This window comes from Adiantum capillus-veneris, chromosome 11 (genome assembly GCF_014529385.1).
Source record: "Adiantum capillus-veneris isolate H3 chromosome 11, ASM1452938v2, whole genome shotgun sequence".
Taxonomy (NCBI): domain Eukaryota; kingdom Viridiplantae; phylum Streptophyta; class Polypodiopsida; order Polypodiales; family Pteridaceae; genus Adiantum; species Adiantum capillus-veneris.
Window position 1 is genome coordinate 101124532 of NC_140941.1, and position 17177 is coordinate 101141708.

The 17177-nt window shown below is 44.4% G+C and overlaps 1 protein-coding gene across 1 annotated transcript in view; it reads right to left on the reverse strand.

The window, feature by feature from the left end:
• LOC147447734 (mitotic checkpoint protein BUB3.1-like) overlaps nucleotides 1-12508 on the reverse strand; it is a 74533-nt gene extending 62025 nt beyond the window's left edge. The window contains exon 1 of the mRNA XM_086523450.1: nucleotides 12198-12508. Within this exon, the coding sequence (XP_086379576.1) occupies nucleotides 12198-12326 (129 nt within the window). The 5' untranslated portion in view covers nucleotides 12327-12508. The remainder of the gene's footprint in view (nucleotides 1-12197) is intronic.
• Between the last annotated feature and the right edge of the window lie 4669 nt (nucleotides 12509-17177).

Below are 17177 nucleotides of genomic sequence, written 5' to 3' on the forward strand. Positions count from 1 at the left end.
TCTGCTTTTCCGAAAGTTGTTTCTGTGACAAGAAGTAAAGTAAACTTTGATGATCAATAAAGACCGTGAAATCGGCTCCAAGTAGGTAATGTCGCCATTGAGTAGGAGCATGGATCACTGCCAATAGCTCTTTCTCATAACTTTGTGCTGTCAATTCTGGCCTTGAAAACAATCGGCTTTCATAGGCAATCACATGGCCTTCTTGCATTAAGACCGCTCCAAGACTACGACCACAAGCATCACAATATACTTCAAATGACTTTTGTAAATCCGGCAAAGTCAACACTGGTCCAGTAGTCAGTTTTTCTTTAAGTGTCTGAAAGGCAGTCACCTCTGTGGGTCCCCACAAGAAAGGGACTCCTTTCTAAGTCAATATGTGTAAAGGGGAAGCTACCTCTGCAAACTTTCGAATGAACCACCAGTAGTAAGAACACAAGCCCAAGAAGCTTCTAACTTCATGAACATTCTTCAAATATGGCCAGTCACTTATAGTCTCAATCTTGGACAGGTCCATCTGTACTCCTGCTGCTAAGACGATGTGCCCCAAAATGTGTATCTCCGACAAGAAAAATTCACTCTTTTTGGCATTAATATCTAATTTGTGATCACACAATGCCTGAAAGACCTGTAGCAGATGGTGTCTATGTTCTGCTTCATCCTTGGAGAAGACTATAATGTCATCAAAGAAAGTCTCGACAAAAGATTGATACTCTCGGAAAATCCTATCCATCATTCAATTAAATGTCGTTGGAGCATTGGTAAGGCCGAAAGGCATCACCAAAAATTAATACAAACCGAAACTTGTCCAGACTCCGAAAGGCTATCTTGTAGATATGTACCGGAGCGATTCTGATTTGACAATATCCACTTTTCAAATCGATTCTGCTGAAACAAGAGGATCCCTGTAGTCGGTCAAGAATAACATCGATCCTTGGAATCAGAAATCCATTTTTGATAGTGATTTTACCAACAAATCCATAGCAGTACTCCCCGCCGCCAATTTGAGTGAAATAAAGTTGGCCTTGGCTCCTCCATCGAAGAAAATCAGGGCTTCTTGATCTTTCACTTTGCCCCAAGCTCTTCAAAGTTCTGTACTTTCATCAATTAGGCTTGGGTCAGTACCCATGCAATCTAGAACCAGTCCTACTTTCATCTTGCCTTTTTTGCCACGTTCCCCTGCTCTCTCAAACTCTCTAGCCTGTCTTCATGTTGTTCTTGTTGTGCCTTTTTGGGGCACTTTGCAGAGACGTGCCCATGTTCCCCGCAACCAAAACACTTCCCTTCTTTGATGTAATGGGCCCTCTCTCGAAGAGTGAGCCGAGGTCGTGTATCCTTGTCTTTCTTTTCTTGGGAACTCTTTCTCTTTCTATTTCCATTGTTAGAGATCTGTTGGGTTCTCTAAGTCAAGATCTCATCAGTGGGGTAAGTCGAGTTTCCCGAATGTATCACAAAACCCTGTTTCGCATGACCCATCAATTCTTGAATAGAATTCGACTTTTTTCCAGGCAGTAGTCTCGGATCTCTGTAGGGAGTCCGCAACAAAACCGCTCAATCTATTCCTTAAAAGAGACATTCTTAAATGAAGAGGTTGGCAGAAAAGAGTTCCGAAATCTCTCGCAATAAGAGTCCAAAGAGTCTCCCTTGGTCATCCGAAGATGATTCCAAGCGGTTCGTATATCTGCTTCGTACTCCCGAGTCAGCCAAGAAGAAATAAAGAGCCTTTTGAATTTCAACAATTTGATTGGAGCTTCCTTCCTCAAAAGAAGAGTGGACCACCATGTTCAAGCATTTCCTTTGAAGAAAGATGTAGCCCTCCTAATCTTAGAGTGCTTTGAGTAGTGCCCTCCAGAGAAGGCTATGTCAAACTACTAAATAAAGGCCAAAGCCCTCAAAGCATCTCCAAGCCCAGAAAAGGATTCAAATTTAATCGACTGTCCACCTTCTTTGAATTCTTTTACTTTCTTGCTTTTGTCTTCAAGGAAGTCATATTGGTTGGCTCTGTAAAAATGCTTCTTCTTTGCATAAAACATGTGGTCATTGGAGTCCAAATTGTCAGAGGATGACTCCTCTATAGAATTGTCAAAAACTGGGCGAAATCTGGGTTTCTTTGCCTTTTTCTTGCCCTTTTCGAAGCTTTGCTTTTTGCTTCGCTTTTTGCCTTTTCTGTCCTCCTCGCTCGAATCAGAAGAGCAAGAAGAACTCTCAGAAGAAGAAGAGGAAGAAGAAAAACTAGGTAGTCCTTCAAATCGTACACGCTTCTTCTGCTTTCTTGTAGATGCAAAAGAAGATTGACGGCCCAAATAACTAGGGAAGTCAGTCCTCTTCTTGTGCTTTTTCACTTGCTTTTTGGATTGGTTGTTCGCATCCAAAAGTCGACTAATCTGTGTCTGAACCACCTCTTGTAATTCTTGCTCTGTAAACATCCTCGGTGAAGGACGTTTCTTGATTGCCGGTTTGATAGGTGGTTCTGTGGCTTTCTGCCCCACTGGGTGTGCACTTCTGCGATGGATTGCTGAGAAAAAAAAAATTCAAACTGAGGATCCTTCGCAAATTTAATCATCTGCTTTCTGCACTCGTCAACCTGCTGCCGACGTTCCATCTCTTCAAGTTCGTACTCAGTAGCCCGAGGTGGCCCATACTCTTCCTCTGTTAAATCATCAAAATCTTCTTTGTGATTTCCTCTTGCATATGCCCATGGGGAGGTAGGGCAAAGCCTCGAAAAATCCCCCACGACCCAACAGAAAAAACGATATATGGAAATATATGAGGGCGCCCAGACAACGAGGGCAATCGGTCCCAAACTCGGGCAGATGGACCAGGTACAACCTAGACTCGACATACTAGCCGTACAAGTATGCCCTAGACCTGTGAAGCAGAAGAGTGGTGTAAGTCTAACAAACGACCCACTTGGCACTATGACCATGGTTGGTCCGGGGTAATTCAACTACAAAATCCACTTACTATCGTGGATTTGCAGAGGATGTAAGAGCCCAGCACACTTTTGGCGTTCAGCCTTGTTGAACTGACATTGCATGCATTCCTGCATGTACTTTTTCAACAAAGCTTTCATGCGTCACCAATAGAAATACCGGCTAACCGAGGCTAAAGTACCTTGTATGCAAAGGTGTCTTACACTTGATGCATCATGACACTCAAACAAAATTTGCTTGCCGATATCCTCATCAACTGGCACACACTTTGCCTTGCTTGAAAAGTAATCCATTCCGATTGGACTACTTCTCTCCACTACCTTTCTCTTCGTAGCCAGCCCACGAGCATCCGGATTGCCATAGCTTTCCAAGCTACACACTCCCTTTTGCCAAATTTCACCAAAAAGACGATCATTTTGGAAACGCCCTTTGAGAGAAAGATAGAAATTAGTCAAAATTTCAGCAAATGAACAAGTATTTACCTCATATATCCTACTAAGAAATGTTGGTTACCATATTTGTAGCGCCCTTATGATAGTGTATCTCAAAATCGAGATCCTACATGAGTTCTGTCCACCTTGCCTATCAACGTCCAAGGTCAAACTGATCACAAAGATATTTCAAAGAGTGGTGGTCCATCCATACCAAGAAGTGGGCACATAGAGGTAATGGTGCCAAGCCTTCAAAGCATAAATGACTACCAACTTCCTTCTCCTGTGTGGAATAAAGCATTTGTACATTTGTGAGCTTGCGACTCTCAAATGCTACAAGCCCTCGATCATGATATAAAAGAGCACCTATTGCAAGTCATGGCACATGTTTCCACCACAAAGGGCTTGTTTGGATCCACAATCTGCAACATCGATGCACTAGTAACAAGTCGCTTCAATGTTTGGAAACATTGATCGAGCTCATCAGTTCATCGAATAGATGGAGTAACATTACGCTTTTTGCTTCGGAGTGGAAGAGATGCAAAGATCTTACTTTCGTTTAGCAGAGCAAATTCTTTTTCTTGGCCTTTGCTCTTTGTAGGCCGTTTGTTCCAATCTAGAGATCCCTTAAGCATTGTGACGCCTCTTTTTGCATTTTCCTCCTCCCACCGACAGTCTTTTCTTGACACCCATCAGCGATGTTCCTTGCCGTCTCTTGAGTCCGTCCAAAACCTTCTGAACAACAAGCAACATAAGAAGTTGTTGCAATTTTGCAAGTTGAACTTGTACTTGCTTAAGTTCTTCAACGGTTCTCCCTTGACCCATCATGGTTCTTCTCATTCATTCTCATAGTCGTTCTCCTTTGCAAAAGAAGAGAAACAATCGAGCTTTGATACCATTTCCAAAAATGAAAGTGCACACAAGCAATTTATTAGCAGAAAATAAATAAAATTTGACCAAAGGAGTGAAAGAAGATCGACACAATCGGAGACCAAAAGATGGGTTCATCCTTCCCCTTAGAGAGAATCTTTATTCAAGGAGAATCTTTTTACAAGCACAAGAACCGGGTAACCCCTCCATTGATCTTAGACTCAATGGTCTTTTCCTTTCTGTTAGGGAAACCCGAGAGATTAGCCCTCAACTCAGATACCTTCTAGTCTGTACTCAAATTTTTGAAGCTTCCCAAACCATCCCGGATTCCATTTCCAAAATCCCCAAGCATAGGCCAAAGCCTCCTTGCTCCTACCTGCAAAAACACAAACACGATAACAAGGAATTGTAGGGCATATGCACAAACTTCACATGTTGCTCCTAGTCAGTGTAACAGGGAATGGGCGGAACACAACCCAAACGTTCCGAAACAGCGTTCCGGACGAGTCCCATTCCCGAAACGAAGCCTGGAACAGAACACCGTTCCGGAACAAGGTGTAACCGGAACGGGGGGAACAGGGCGGAACGCGAGGCGAAAGTAGGCATTTGGGGGCAGATTTGAGGCTGTTTGGGGGGACATATTTGGGGCAGTTTGAGGGCAGGTTTGGGACAGATTTGGGGACAGTTTTCGGGTTGTTTAGATGTTCATTTGGGACTAAGTTGAATGGAGGTAACTCAAGCCTTACTCTAGTCGACCGTTCCGTCCCCGTTCCCATTCCGAGCCCCCCTTCTCCTCTCCGTTCTCGTCCCGTTCCGGACCCTCCCATTCCCGTTCCTGTTCTCGTTCCCGTTCCCGTTCCGGGTAACTATGCTCCTAGTGCGGAAAACCAACCTCCGTACTCCAACTTGTTGCAAGCACTTGCAAATTCGTAGCGGCGCGTGCGCACGCACACACACACACAGAGTTGGCGGCCAATTTCTAGAGAGAGGAGAGAGAAGGATCACTGTTTTCAGCAAGATGAGGGGCGCTCTCTTTTTCTTGCTTTATATTTAATAAGTGGTTGCTCACTTATTAAGTGGGCAACCGACCACTTATTAAAAAAGTGTCAACCTTGTTCAAAAACACAATAAAAACTTGTGAGCTGAAAATTGATGCTACGCAACACTTCCCAATCGTCCGTAAATGCAACGTCATGCACAAATGCAATGTAGACATAGATTTCCTCACAGGAAAGCAATTGATTTTTCCCGAAAAGTACTTAAAAACATCCCACTTTTTACACAAAGCTTCTCAAAACCCATCTTCATTCATGTGCTTGCATCTTTACACGTAATTCTTACCCAACTTGGATTAAGGACAGTACTCACAATCTGGTTGTTTTTGACAGATAACCGGAAATAGGAGCGAGGAACTCGTAGCTGGACATCCACTCTTTTGCAACAAGGTGAGCCATCTCCTTGCCTATTTTGCGAGTGAAATTGAGGATGAGATGGTGGGATCGGGAGTGACAGAAGCTCAAGAATGGATCTGTCGATTCAAAATAAGAATGATGAATTTGAAATTTGATTGAATAAATGATGATGCATGTTGAATGATTCTCGTGCATCAAGATTCCCATATGAATGAGATGACTAGATATTGTGGTGAGCGCATCAAGAGTTCCTATGGGATGAGATGGCTACACAAGGATCTAGGTGCATCAAGACTTCAAAACAGATAAGATGACTAGATTGAAACACTCGGTTTAGTATGAACTAAGTGTGTGAATGAAGAACTTTGAAATGGGAATTTCCGAAGATGATTTTGATTTATGTATGAAACTAATGTTCTCTAGAAGAACTTGCTAGATGTGTGCGGATAACATGGAAGAACTTGCTAGATGTGTGCAGTTAACAGGTAAAATCAATGATAAATCGATGACGAATTGGAAGTAATGACCGCTCCAGAATGAACCCGATAAGTATCGTGAATTTTGAATGAAATTAATGGAAGAAACTGCTATTTGTGAGCAGATAACAAGATTGAGGATGAGATGATGATAATTTTGGAGTAACAACAGCTCTCGAATGAACCTGATAATGAATCATGAATTTTGAATAACGACTGATTCAATGGAACTCTCGTGAGCGCATCGAGAGTTCCTGCGGGATGAGATGGCCACATAGCCACAACTGAATGATTGGACCACTATGTTCAATGTGAACTTAGTGATGGATTGGGATCCCCGAAAATGATTACTCACACACGACAGTGCTTGAGTGGAAAATCTTTGTAGGCATGATCGCAATAAAGATTAGTTAATTCAACATCAATGAGGTCCGGGATGGATCTAGATGCGATTACTAAATACATTGCTTGCAATCATGGTCTGAGATTTGGAATGAATTTTTCTATGATTGATTTGATCTGTCATGTGATGACATGTGATGTGATGTGACGTGACTGTTGTCTTCGTACAAGTGTTGAATTTGTGTCGTCTAGCGTGTCGATACTTAGAGTCAGTGTCTACTAAACTGGTTTATGGCTTATGTCTGATTTTGCAGGTGTAATTGAGGGCGATTACAATTCTTTCAAGAGGGGGCTATGTCACAAAATGATGACGTGGCAACCCTGCATGGTCACACACACAGTGACCCTGTGGCAGAAATGCCATGTGACAACAGTACCGACCCTTGCAAAACGCATTGGCAAGCCGACGTGGCAAACTGTACAGAATTCCGCTTTTTGTGGTGGTTGATGACGTGGCAGCCTATACGGATTTCCGCAATTTGCAATGGTGCTTTTTTTGAAATTTTTTTGAACCAGTTGTTATTGGGGCAATTTGCTTTTGAGTTTATGGCTTTTGGGGCTCTGCTTTTGGCATCCCTTGTAAGAGTAAAAAGGGTCGAAGGGCCTCACTCTTTAGGGCATCAGGACACAGAGTCAGAGAGCCGAGGACCCGCGAGAGTCCTACTTTAATCAAGCATTAATATAAAAGAAATATCAAAAGAGACGCCGGTATTTGGGGCCAATCTCATTGGGCACGGAACTATGTCGGGCAGTGTCGAGCAAATTGAAATGTGATTTTAAAAGTTTTGAAGTATTTTTAAGTGATTCTCGCGTGTCGTGCCAGATTCTCGTCTTGGGGGTGACCAAGATTGACATGGTGAGGCGGCACCCCAAGGGCGGTCGATTGTTGAAGGCGGTGCGCTAAAGTCGGCGCAGAGCAAATCGATTTTTCTTTTTTTTTTAAAGAGTCTTAGGTTTTTAGCCTTTAAAGTTTACACTAACTGCCCAAAGCAATGACCACCCTTTTTTTAAAAGGTGTGAACTTGCTCCCTTACTAAAAAGGGGGTTCACACACTTATCAAAAGGCCAGCATGACCCACATTTCAACGACTCTTGCAAACCTTGAGCGTTCTTCTGAACCATTTCACCGCTCCCTTGCTGCTCTTCGTTTTCTTCTCTGCCTGCTCCACTTGCATCCTCCGCTTCATTGCGTCGATGAGCACGAGCGTGACATTCCTTAGTCACCGCGTGTCCTTTCTCGTGCACGTAGCCACCCCTCTCTCTTCTTCTCACCTCCCTTTCTACATACTCCTGCATACTTTCTACCTTGGCACCATAGCGTCACATGACGCTTCTCCACACGAGAACGGCGCCGCTAGCATGCATCAACCCACGGAGGAGGTGTCTCTCTCCTCCCAACACGCACAGGCTTCCTCCCGAGGGTTCTTCTCCCCCGTCTTCTGCCTCCGACGCATCTCTTGTCACTATACTGCACTAGCAGTTAGCAGAGATGAAGAGGCAACTTGGGGAGTTACGTGCCACGCACGTCCCGTTTTCGACCACGGCCATGAGCACTTTGCCTCTTCAATTCCATCTTGATCCCTTCAAAGGGGAAAAGAAGGAATGTGAGGAGACCGCCATCGACTCATGGCTTGCAAAATGGACGGCCTACTTTGATTTGTATCATTTCACTGATGCCCAACGCATTAGTCAGATACAAATCATGCTCCAAGGCAAGGCATATGCACGATGGGCTGGGTTACCACCTAAGCCAACGACTTGGACAAACTTCCAAACGGTCTTTCGTGCTCGCTTTGTGCAAGTTGATGAGATCCAGTGCTTCAAGAAGCTGTTCAAGTTGGAGATGTGTAAGAAAACACTGGACGCTTACTCACAGAAATTCAAGGACTTCGTCCACAAGATGAAAGCCTTGGAGAACCCATAGGTTATATTGCAAATGCTTTATCTGTTTGGATTACCGCCGGCTTACCAGAATGAGGTATTGCAGAATCTCGTCACTTTGCTAGAGGACATCTATAAGTTCGCCAAGAACTTTGATAACACCTTGGCGGCTTCTGGAGGTGGCCGGACGGACGGGAAAACCCCTCGCCATGGTCTCTCCACATCAAAGTACAAGCGTTCAAAGGCTTCGCCAGCCATAAATCAATCATCCGCCATTCAATGACGGTCTTATTCGACAACGGCTCTACTCATAATTTTATTTCTTCTCGTGTGGCACAGGCACTTAAGCTCAACACCTCACCTGCACACTATTCGTATATGGTCCATTATGCGGAACGTCAGAGCGATCAATGGACTGAGGTTGTGTCGCGACTCGACCTCTAAATCCAACATTACCACAAAGTCTTGGACTTCCGCATCGTGGGCCTTGAGCATGTAGATGTTATTTTAGGCATGCCATGGTTTTACGATAAGACAGCTTCTCGGTCTATTGATTATGCATCACATACAATCTCTTTGAACTTGATGGTGTGTACGATGTGGTCGAGGGATCTCCTTCTTCCCTGACTGCCGTTTATGATGTAAATCTGCTTTCAACTAATGAATTCAATGTGTTGGCTAATGATTCCAATGTACAACTTGCAATTTGTTGGGTTAAAGATTATGTTGTTTATTTCCCCTCTCAATGTCATTCTCTTTTCTCAAAAAGTGATGTTACTGCATTGGAAGTTCTCGAGTCTTTTGTCTAATCATGATGTAACTGTTAAACGTTATTTGGAATTTGTTTTGGTTGAATTTGTGGATGTTTTTCCGCCGGATTTACCAGATGGGCTTCCACCGTCTTGTAAGCCTGATCTCGATCATAAGATAGAGCTTTTGCCCGGTAGCCATCCCGTCTCTCAATAACCTTACAAGTTCAGCCCAAGAGAGGAAGACGAGATAGCTAGGCAGCTTCAAGCATATCTTGCCAAAGGTTTTATTGAACCTAGTAAGTCTCCATGGGGCGCTTGGTTCTTCTCGCTAAATGGGGCAATACACTTCCACGTGGATTACAAAGATCTCAAATAAGGTCACCGTCAAAAACAGATATTCATTACCTCGCATGGACGACCTTACGGATCAACTCTCGCGTGCTCGTTATTTCACCAAGATCGGTCTGCGTTCCAAGAACCATCAGATACGAATACATTTGCGTGATGTCCCAAAAACCGCGTTTCATACATAGTATGGACATTACCGATTTTTGGTTTTACCATTTCGGTTTACCAACACTCCTGCCACTCTCCAACGAACGATAAATGATCTCTTTCGTCCATATTTGGAAAAGTGGGTTGTGGTGTTCCTTGATGACATCTTAATTTACAACAAAACACTCGAGGAGCATCTGCAACACCTTCGTCTTGTCTTGCGTGTTTTGAGGCGAAAAAAGTTGTATGCAAAGCAAAGCAAAGCAAGTGCAAATTTTCCACACCGAGTTAATGTATCTCATTCATGTCATCTTGGCTGATGGCATTCGTATTGACCCCGAGAAGATACGTGTTGTGCTAGATTGGCCCATTCTTCGCACGATTAGGCAAGTAAAATCTTTTTTGGATTTTACTAGCTTTTTTCGAAAATTTATTAAAGACTACGCTAATATTGCCAAGCCCCTTACTTGTTTGTTAAAGGGCGTTCAAAGCAAAAAGCGTAGTGTTAGTCCGTCCGTTCGATGGACCGACGAGCTCGATCAATGTTTCCAAACATTGAAGCAACTTGTTACCACTGCATCGATATTGCAAATTGTGGATCAGTTGCATTTGAAATTCGCAAGCTCACAGACGTGCAAACACATTACTCCACACAAGAGAAGGAATGGTTAGCGATCATTCATGCCTTGAAAGTTTGGCGCCATTACCTCTTTGGTGCTCACTTCGTGGTCTAGACGGAACCCCATTCTTTGAAATATCTCTGTGATCAGCCCGACCTTCGCGGTCGAAAGACAAGATGGGCTGAGTGTGATCACCACACTTGGACTCTTGGCCCTTTGCAACTTTGCCCGCACACCCGTATTGGTGTGGGCTCGGGTCCCAGGCTCGGGGGTGAGCCCGTATTGGCTCTATGGCTAGGAGGTGAGCCTGACGCCTGCTCACTGCGTGTGTCTAGGTGTATCCTTATAAAATGATGTTAAATGTCACTTATTAATAAGTTGAGGACCTACTAATAAGAGGAGATTCACATGCAGACAAAAACCTAGGCTTGGTACTAATGCAACTGTATGGGAACACTCCCCAATGCCTACACCTAGTAGACACTCTTTGTGCTCGTGTGCAATCAGAGGGTATGCAACTAATCTAAACTTTTCTAAAGTGCCTAGACATGCATGTCCTGCGTTCAGACTCACAAGGGTGAACACTTCCTAGGCTTACCTAAACCCTAACTAAAGATAGGAGTTATAGCTTGTCCACATGCACATAGGGTTAGATGTGCACATGACAAGAGTTTACAACTGAGAGTACCCATGCACTTTATCTTAGTTTCAACTGAGGCAACACCTGCTTTTCAAAAGCAGCTTTTAAGCACTCTATAAATACAATTCCAAAAAGCATTTGTTTTCAAACGAGAGCCTCAAAAGCTGTTGAGCTACTCCATCATAATGATCTGCCACACCTGTGATTTGGCGCTAAAATTCTGGGTAGCATCTCTCAAATACAAGTCCTTTGATCCTAGCCCCGATTGCTATTGCTTTGGGCATCTCTTTGAATCACATTGATCGAAGATTGCCACATCACAAAGTAGTCGCATGCAAACCCATGGTTTTGGGGTACGATACAGCTCGAAATTCCCAAACTAGTGGCACATTTCGCATGAGGACTAGACCACAACATTGGATTAGGGTACATGCTGGTGATGTCAGATGCCCACCCAAGTGTAGCAACACCCGTCAAGCATGTGTATGACCCATTTGTGTAAAGAGGGTTCCAAATAGGAAACCTAATATGATGGGCTTGTCCGGACAAGCACGAAATTGCTTGCACAAAACCCCTTAGACCCAATAGGCAAACCTTGGCTCTGAAGAGGTAGCGATAGTACGTCCATGTGGCATAGAGGGTCATATGGGCGTGACATCCCCTTATGCTTAGGGTGAGACAATGGTGTGAACTCCAATGCTTACCTCAAAAAGGTCTCCGACCATTGCTCTAATCCTCAATGATAAAGACTCCTCCGGTGTGATGTGGTAATGTCAATGGATGATAGATAACAATGCACCTACTCGCAACCAATTGGCAGCAATGTGGACCAACAATGTCCTTGTGTGTTACCGCCAAATGCCGATTGCGCCTCCGATTCGGATGGTATGAATTAATAATGAAAACAAGGTGACTACTCACAGAGTAGATGGATGCCTATGACAACGCCGATGTCCACAAAAGTTAGATAACCAACCAACAAAGAGTGAACAAAAGTATATGGAAGAGAGAATCATTGCATTATGTGAATCTCAAAACGGAAGTGCTAGAACAACGCTAGTCCTTGAAGGGGACTTCTCCTTGAGTATAAGCAAAGCGGCAGAAGATTGTACATTCAGGTCACACATACATGATTCGTGAACATCTTAACAAATGCAGGGAGAGCGTGCCCCAATATTTCAGGAATATTTAAGACGCTAGGACTAGCAGTACATATCTCGCTACAATCGCAGGCAGGTAGCATAATCAGCATACAGACACTCGCTTCGAGGAGGGAAAGAGAGGGTACCGCATCCCAAGATGAAACGAGCAAGTGGTCGCTGTGGTTGGAAAACCGGAGATTGCTAATGCCATCAGAAGGCGGGGATGAGAGCTCGCGGCCAGAGCCCACACCTGGTGCAGGAGCAGATCCGATCATCGCAAGAGACGACTAAGTCAGCAACCTGGCTAAGGCGAGCTCCACCCTCTGCATGAAAGCTCCTGTACGCTCGATCCCGAAGAAGAAGCTGTTGCTGCTGCCGCGCTGCGAGTCTCCAAAAAGAAGCCAAAGGAAGCCGAAGAGCGGGAACTCTTCTCCCAACACAGTACTTTCAACTTTTTGCTTCGAAAAATGGCCAGTAATTATGAAATGCTGCCAACAATTTTTTGGCCTGCCTAAAGGGCAAGGGCTTTAGAGTCATGTTCTATTTTTTCTGGCTAAAAACAGGAAAAACAAGTGATAAAATCACGAGGCCTGCATTCAACATCTTCTCTAGAGTTTTTCCCAATTCTCCTCATAGATGTGGTTTGATTTCCACCAACTCTAAAAGAGTAATTGTGCATTGTATAGGAGTAGACATCAATTCGTGCAAGCCGTTAGTATCCATCAATTATTTTGTGGATTTTTATTGAGATGTTATCACTCTAACCTCAGAGTTTGTTTTGTGTTCGAAAGATGGAAAAGTCCATAGAGAGTGTGGTTTTCTCTCTTCAGATGCTATAGAACCAGCATCACCATGTAGAGATTATATATCTTCTAGGTAGAACTCGTGATCCATGTTGATCTTAGTGATAGTTGAAGACCTGAAAGTTGCACTACCATACTTCTCATTCCTTATTTTTTTTAAGGCTTGTGGCCAAGGCTCCTCTACCTCTAGTATAGGTGCCATAAATTATGATCTTGATATTGAGAACACTAAAGAACGCAATGCTTACTCCACGTAGGAAAACGATGCCTCCACCTCACAAGAATGACCACCTCTCTCTCCCATAGTTCATATGTAGTTTAAACGCTAGATTGGCCATTCACATGTAGAACTCAAAGGTTTGACGCTCTGAATATAAACACAATCAAATCCTAAACGTAGTTACTAACAAGGCCTCTTATTAACCTAGCAAAGTACTTTGTGTACTAGGACTCAGGTTCTTTCATCAATACAAGAGTACTACTAATATCAATATACACACAGTAACAATTTCAAGGTGCACACTATGTGATTCAACTCTGTAATATAAAGCTCTCTAGCTTTGCATAATATGCGGATATAGTGCTAAATGAAAGTGGGTGCTCAGGAAAACTTGATACTTCTTGACGATGGCATCAACCTCCTCAACTTGTTTCAAAGAAGTTGGATCATCAAGATTCACAATAACATTATGGAGTTGGATGGCAGAAATTGTGGGTGCGGAGGAGTTGAGGATGTAAGCAGTGGCACCTCATTGGCTCTGGCAGCAGCTCCAGCAGTAGTTGTTAGAATATCCTTTGTACTAGTCCCTAGAGCCTAACCAGCAGCGGACACCTGCAACAATGGCAACACTTGGCATAGTGGACCAGAGCTAGAAAATCTTACAAAATGTGGTGAAGTCCAGAGAGCTGCTTCAGCACACAACAGACGAGACTCTAAGGGTTAAAAAGGGAAGATGGGCGATAGGGGAAAGAGCCATCAAGAATGTACCAGTAGAAGGCACGTCGGTCGGCTTCAGAGATGTGCGGCTTGAGCACATGCTGTTGATTTGTATGCAACTTTGATGTGAATGGGGAGCTGGTTCCACAGGACATCCATCCACAGTACAATGGGAAAGAGGTGTGCAAATTAAAGCAAGGTGAAACAAGGGTAGCAAAGGTGTTTAGGCTTAGAAAATGAGCTTTAGGAGGAAAAGGAAACGAAGAAGATATTTTTCGATGTGCTTTCCTTGCCAAATAATCAATGTATTCTTGGTGCAGGCGACAGATGCCGCCCATCACGAGCGACGAGTAGATGTGCTTGAGCATCGCTACTGGTGGGTGGGTGGAAAAGGCATGTGAGGTGTGACGTAGTTGTAATGGAAATGGCCTATGAACTTTGAGAGTAGCGGAATTAGGAAATTAGATGAAGCACTGTTGTGAGATTACTTTGTGAGCATAGCGGGTGAACTTAATTGATGGTAGCAACATAAACATGGTACTTAGTTAACTTGGCATGAACAATACTTTTGCAAGAGAGAGTGTTTAGAGAACATGACAATAGTTGAGGACCGGATTCATACAGAGCCGGTCCCCCCTCCAATAGGCATTTGTATTATAGTTTCTCACATCAAGAGAGACTTGGTAAAATACAATCTTTGTGTTCCTCTTGACCTAGGTGATGCAATGAAGATGGAAAGCTTCATGCATCACAAGCATAACATAGACTTTGTAGAAAGCATTAACTATCCCAAGCCTCATTCCCAAGGCCTCAAACACCTTCGAAGGTGGAGAGAGCTAGCGGGGAATGAGGATAGGGAAGAGGAAGAAGAAACATTCCATAGGAGAAAGAAATGATTCCTCACTTATCATCACTCTTCTTGCTAGCATACATAATAGCATAGTAATGAAGATGAAGAAGATGGCAAGCTTAAGCATTGAAGCATGGCCCTTGGTTGGATTTGCATTCCATAGCCAAGAGTGTTGGTGTAGGCTCTCACTTCTCACAAGCTTGGAGAAGGAGGTGGTGTTCCTCAACTTTCACCAAGTGAAAATGATCCACAAAATAAGTGTTTGTGTGTGTGTGGTGTATACCCCCCCCCCCCCCCCCCCCCGCAACCCCCTTGCTTGCTTGGGGCGAGTTCTAGCTTTTTCACATGCTTCAAGCTCATTGGACCCCTCTCCCCCCTAGCCAATCACATGCAGCATGCATTCAAGTACATGGGTAGTCTTTGGACAAGTTTCCTCCTTACCCCAGAGAGAGAGAGAGAGAGAGAGAGAGAGAGAGAGAGAGAGAGAGAGAGAGAGAGAGAGAGAGATTGAAAATATATAGATATTTGTTGGATGGAACTAAAAGCTCATTGGACCCCTCTTTAGCCCAACCAATAGCATTCAATCACACCATGTGACTAGGCATAGGGAGAGTCTGACATGTGTCCCATGTGTCCCTTGAGAAAGGGGTGCCCTTTGCATGAGTGGAAGGTAAGTCAAAGATTCTCCTAACTTTGGGAATTTCCCTCTCCTTTGTAGGGTCTCTTTTTGACTCAAGCACCTTACCCCTCATGCATAGGAAGCTTCTCAAGCACCTTCCTCATTAAGTTTGTAGGTCCTTTTTTTGACTCAAGCACCTTACCCCCCATGCATAGGAAGCTTCTCAAGCACCTTCCTCATTAAGTTTGTAGGGTCTCTTTTTTACTCAAGCACCTTGTAGCCGGGCTACAGTGTCACTTCACAGGACAGACAGTTGGACAGTTGGTTACAGTTGGTCTGGTTCACACTGGACGGACCCTTTGGCTGGGAGTGACACGTGCCAGGGTACCTACGGTGGTCTAGTGGACGTCGTGGCCAGGTCACCACCACCACTCAGTTTGGAGATAGACTTAGCTGGCTGGACATTTATGGGCCGTTGGTGGCTCCTATGGTTGTAGATATCAGTAGTCGTTTTGGGATAGCTCCATCTTATCTTGCACGTAGTCGTCTAGAGAGTCTTACACAGAGCACTGCTACACCATCCATGCACATCTGAGCCTCGACACCCTATTTTGTACCTGTAAGTCTTGGGCTGGAGCTGAGTGTGCTGCCACTCCAGAGTCTGTACATGGTCCTTTGAGTTAGTCGAGTCCACATGTTCTGGTCTACTGATGTGTCTCTGTTATTATCCATTGTTTCTTGTATTTCATTCTATTGAGAGAGTTTCTGTTTGTTGAGTGAGATTGTCACGCACATTGCACCGGGGGACACCCACACTGTAGAGAGCACGACACATTATCCGCGCTACAGGTGCTCTCATTTTGGCGATCACGGTGGGACCTCAACTGAAGTCTCACTCTGTTGAGTAGCTGGTTTCTAAGTCTCTCGCCTTGCTGGTCTGGTCCCCTCTCGCCCTGGTCCAACTTGCCCTCGTCTCTGGTCTAGACCCCCTCGACCCTGGTCTAGCTGGTCTAGTCACTTGTCTGGTCTAGACCCTGGTCTAGTCCTCCTCGTCCCTGGTCCAGTTGGTCTAGACACTCGTCTGGTCTAGTATGGTCTCGTAGAGTCTAGACCAGTCTTCAGCTAGTTCAAGGTTTTCTTGCCCAAAGCTTGGTTGGTTTGGAGGTCACTGTATGACACATACAAGGAGGTCAGTTGAGCGTCAAAGCCCACTACTGAGCCCTCTGAAGTACTATCACAGAAGACGACCTTTGACACCTTGTAGAAATCCTTCAACCTCATCACCTATACCTCCACATATCACATCACCCATTCCTTCATCAGGTTCCCCATCTTCGCGATCACCTTCTCCAGAAAAGCTCTCTCCTATTCTTCTACAACAAGCTATTGTGCAACAGACTCAGCAAGGAATCATGGAGCCACTAGCTAGTGTTTTGGCCAAGGTGAACATCAAGTTCCCTAAATTCAAAGGGCTGTCTTCAGAAGATGCTGACGACCATGCAAGAAGATTTGTATCTCTCTGTAGGGGACGTGGGCTGAACAGAGAAGATGCTTACTTGGTACTATTTCCATCCACCCTGGATGGCCTAGCAGATAAATGGTACAGCCAATTTGCAGAGAACCATTTTGCAACTTGGGCAGCCTTAAGACAACAGTTCTGTGCAGCTTTCAGGCCAGGTGACTACCATGAGAAGGTGTTGGATGAGTTGGCCAACATGGTGCTCAAACCTGAGGAGACTTTTGCGGAGCTTATGACGAAAACTAAGTCTCTGGTGGCCAAGCTTCCCCAACAACCCAGTGAATTCATGGTTAAAAAGTGGGTGGAGAAGGCGCTTCCCAAAACTTCTCAGCAAAAACTCCGAGAGAGTCTCCGACCCGACGCCACTCTCGACGAGTTCATCGCAACTGCTACTAGAA